The 4,532-nt window shown below is 39.9% G+C and overlaps 1 protein-coding gene across 1 annotated transcript; it reads right to left on the bottom strand.

Moving 5' to 3' along the window:
• Window positions 1–3,541: 3,541 nt before the first annotated feature.
• LOC126624429 (uncharacterized) lies at window positions 3,542–4,212 on the bottom strand. Its single transcript, XM_050293489.1, has 2 exons — window positions 3,753–4,212; window positions 3,542–3,649 (listed from the first exon to the last, which is right to left on the bottom strand). The coding sequence occupies exons 1-2, from the start codon at window positions 3,952–3,954 to the stop codon at window positions 3,546–3,548; spliced, it is 306 nt and encodes a 101-aa protein (XP_050149446.1). The 5' UTR covers window positions 3,955–4,212; the 3' UTR covers window positions 3,542–3,545.
• Window positions 4,213–4,532: the final 320 nt, after the last annotated feature.

Below are 4,532 nucleotides of genomic sequence, written 5' to 3'. Positions count from 1 at the left end.
TTTTTCAGTTTGTGGATGTGGCGTTGTTTTGACAAACATAGCCCACCTTAGGTAAATACCGTCTGCAAGGTAGAATGGTCTGTCGTATTTAGTGCCATTAACCCAATATGTGCATTTCTGCTATTTTCCTTGCAGCAGATCATCAAACATTGGAGATTGAGCAAGGACATTTAGGTCATTTTGAGCTCCTGGAACATAAAAAAAAGCATGCCAAATCCATGTATCAAATGAAGCCACCGCTTCCAAAATGATACTTTTGGCTCATTTTCTGTTGCCATAACCTCCTTGCCACGCACTTGGACAATTTTTCCAAGTCTAGTGCATTCAGTCGATGCTTCCAATCATGCCAGGGAAGCCTCGCATCTCACCCTTCCTCAGAAGCCTTCGCATGTCCCTTGGCGTGGGTTTCCGGAGGTACTCATTGGTGTACAGGGCTTCAATTGAAGAGCAAAACCGCATTAGGGACTTTAGAACAGTTGTTTTTCCCATCCTTGTGATCTCATCCACTTGATCTACAGATGCTCCATATGCAAGCATTCACAAGGCAGCCGTAATTTTTTGCTCTGGAAGAAGACCTAGAACACGAAAAGCATAATCTTTTTACACAAAATATGGATCATGGTTGCAAACAGCACTCATGATTTTATGGAACAAATTTCGTTGCATTCTAAAACGACATCTAAAAACATGATCAAGGAATACGCTGTTGGGAATAAAATAATCTTCCAAGAGATCTTTACCTCATCTTTCCCTTTTTCTATCGAAGTTTGCAGCACGTCTGGGTTTGGCTATTTGACCCACAACTTCTATGACACGGCGGGAATGTGAGGCCCTCTGCCTTCTATGGTCATCATCTGAGTCCTCCTCCATTGCGAAAGCCTCATCTCCACCTCCACCTTCCTCGAGATTGATCAATTCTTCTTGTTGTGCCAACAATCTTTTTTGTTGCTCCACAAATTGTTTATGCACTCTCCTTGAAGAAGACATTGTAAAAAAAACTCAAGATTTGAAAACGATGAAGAAGGATTCTAAGCTAAAAAGAAGGATTGAGTTTGGTGTGAGGATGGATGTAGAGATGTAGGGTTTATATGGACAAAAAAAAAGAAAGGATGAGATTCTGGACAATGCCACGTGGCACCTCGGGATTGGTTGAAAATCTTATTGTAATCTTGGCTAAATTATTGTAAACAGATAGTGACACGTGGCGCATCGGGATTGGTTGCAAATCTTAGTAGAAATCTATTCACAAAATAGTACGTTCGGATAATGACACGTGGTGTGACGAGATTGGTTAAAAATCTTATCCAAAATTAAAACTATTTTATTTATTTATTTTTTTTATAAAAAATTTAAAAAAATTTTAAATGGGCTGGGTGCCAGCGCATTTTGTAGGGGTGGAGAACGTTTATGCCAGTGCATTTTTTTAGGGGTGGAGATGTTTTGGCCTATTACTGTTCATTGGGGTCTATTACTGTTTACTTGAGTGGATAAATGCGCTGAGTGCTGGTGCAAAGTCTTAGGGGTGGAATTGCTTTGAGCGTTCATCGTCACCTTTTCGGTTTTCTCCATAAGCAATGGGAAATGATTTCAGCACACCATTGTTCTATTATACAAGCCTTTGTTTGCTTTTGTTCCTTCATCTTACTTTGATTTGTTCAATCTAAAAGGCAAAAATGTTAGATAAGCATTTGTTACAGTAAAAGAAATATCAAAACGGCAAAAATGTTAGATAAGCATTTGTTACAGTAAAAGAAATATCAAAACGATCCTCGATCCAGCCTCATTTTAACAAATTATTGATCACATAACTATAAATCGGAAGGGATCGAACCCTCGACTTATCATGTTCCCGAAAGGAAGGCTTGCCCCAAATAACTACCAAGTTTTCTAAGGATGTACTTCCTTGAAATCATTTATGGCTATAGGGACATCTGCTCCTCTACTCTGGAGTTGCTCATACTCTATTGACACCTCCCTTGGAATGCATTTGCCTGCAAATTTCAGGCTTGTGCATCCTGTGAATATAAAAAATCCCACAAAGTATCCAACTAAATTGCAAGTTTGCCATCCATCATTCATCATTCGTTCATCCCTATATCAAGCTCCGACGGCCCTTTGGATCAACGACGTCAACAAATCCGCACAACTGTTTATCCCAAGATCAAGCCCCGAAGGCCCTTTGGATCAACAACATCAAATCTACCCATTACAAAGATAGAATCAGAGGCTAAATTTGTAGAAGAGATTGTAACCCCTAAATCATTACTACAAATATTATTTTGTACACATGTTCTTGTCTTGTTCATCGCAGGAATTTCCGTGTTTACACATGGTTGCAAACAACACTCATGATTTTGTTGAACAAATTTCATTGCATTCTAAAATGACATCTAAAAACATGATCAAGGAATACGCTATTGGGAATAAAATAATCTTCCAAGAGATCTTTACCTCGTCTTTCCCTTTTTCTATCGAAGTTTGCGGCACATCTGGGTTTGGCTATTTGACCCACAACTTCCATGACACGGCGGGAATGTGAGGCCCTCTGCCTTCTATGGTCATCATCTGAGTCCTCCTCCATTGCGAAAGCCTCATCTCCACCTCCACCTTCCTCGAGATTGATCAATTCTTCTTGTTGTGCCAACAATCTTTTCTGTTGCTCCACAAATTGTTTATGCACTCTCCTTGAAGAAGACATTGTAAAAAAAACTCAATATTTGAAAACGATGAAGAAGGATTCTAAGCTAAAGAAGGATTGAGTTTGGTGTGACGATGGATGTAGAGATGTAGGGTTTATATGGACAAAAAAAAGAAAGGATGAGATTCTGGACAATGCCACGTGGCACCTCGGGATTGGTTGAAAATCTTATCGTAATCTTGGCTAAATTATTGTAAACAGATAGTGACACGTGACGCATCGGGATTGGTTGCAAATCTTAGCGGAAATCTATTCACAAAATAGTACGTTCGGATAATGACACGTGGTGTGACGAGATTGGTTAAAAATCTTATCCAAAATTAAAACTATTTTATTTATTTATTTTTTATAAAAAATTTAAAAAAAATTTAAATGGGCTGGGTGCCAGTGCATTTTGTAGGGGTGGAGAACGTTTATGCCAGCGTATTTTTTTAGGGGTGGAGATGTTTTGGCCTATTACTGTTCATTGGGGTCTATTACTGTTCACTTGAGTGGATAAATGCGCTGGGTGCTGGCGCAAAGTCTTAGGGGGTGGAATTGCTTTGAGCGTTCATCGTCACCTTTTCGGTTTTCTCCATAAGCAATGGGAAATGATTTCAGCACACCATTGTTCTATTATACAAGCCTTTGTTTGCTTTTGTTCCTTCATCTTACTTTGATTTGTTCAATCTAAAAGGCAAAATTGTTAGATAAGCATTTGTTACAGTAAAAGAAATATCAAAACGATCCTCGATCCAGCCTCATTTTAACAAATTATTGATCACATAACTATAAATCGGAAGGGATCGAACCCTCGACTTATCATGTTCCCGAAAGGAAGGCTTGCCCCAAATAACTACCAAGTTTTCTAAGGACGTACTTCCTTGAAATCATTTATGGCTATAGGGACATCTGCTCCTCTACTCTGGAGTTGCTCATACTCTATTGACAGCTCCCTTGGAATGCATTTGCCTGCAAATTTCAGGCATGTGCATCCTGTGAATATCAAAAATCCCACAAAGTATCCAACTAAATTGCAAGTTTGCCAATGCTCGTGCCCTAAAATCAGCCTTACTTGTCCCACAAGTTACCGCTCCAAGCATGCTATCACCGTTACCCTCAACAAAATGGACAGCGCAACCCTTCGGAGCAAACCTAGAAACCCGTAGCATGAATCCCATGTTCATAAACCAGCAACCTTGAAAAACAACTGAAATCGAAAGAACAAGTGCTGCAGGAAGATTGGTTCGGAAACAAGTTGCTGTTACAGCTGCCATGACGGAAGCAAACACAATGAGCTGCAACAACCAGTGGTAATGCCCTTCAAGCCCAACATGGTCGGCTGAGTGGAAATAGAGTAGGAAAAGCTCTTGGCAAAAAACAGAGGCTACTAGTATTCCAACGACCCGGATAGGGTGTGAAATGAATGAATCAACTCAGCACAAAGCATAAAGGCTGCAAATACGATGAGGTGGAGGAACATGGTTGCATGCTCCAAGTTATGGAGCTTGAAAGAGAATTGAAGAAAAGGGAAGTCTATAACTTGCATCAGAATTGCCAATACAGAGAAATATAAGATAAAAATGAGCTCCAAGTGTTTGAGTTTCGAAAGTGGGGAATTGAATGGGTACCAAAACCTTATCGTAAAGTTATTAGGGCCTTTGAGAAAATAGGATCTGATAGTGTTGACGGTGTGCCATAAATCAAGGAGGGTGAGAGCAAAGCCGGGTACTATGTGTCCGACAAAGGTCCCCGCTGAAAGCTAATCTTCACAGATCAGGGTTTTCGGTGCATGATCTGCAGCAGATAGAGCTTAATTCACAATAATCTCCAAACATACCTTAAATACTTGAAG

Source organism: Malus sylvestris, chromosome 5 (genome assembly GCF_916048215.2).
Source record: "Malus sylvestris chromosome 5, drMalSylv7.2, whole genome shotgun sequence".
NCBI classification, from domain to species: domain Eukaryota; kingdom Viridiplantae; phylum Streptophyta; class Magnoliopsida; order Rosales; family Rosaceae; genus Malus; species Malus sylvestris.
Note: the sequence above shows the minus strand (reverse complement) of the source record. Positions and strands in the feature narration are given on the sequence as shown.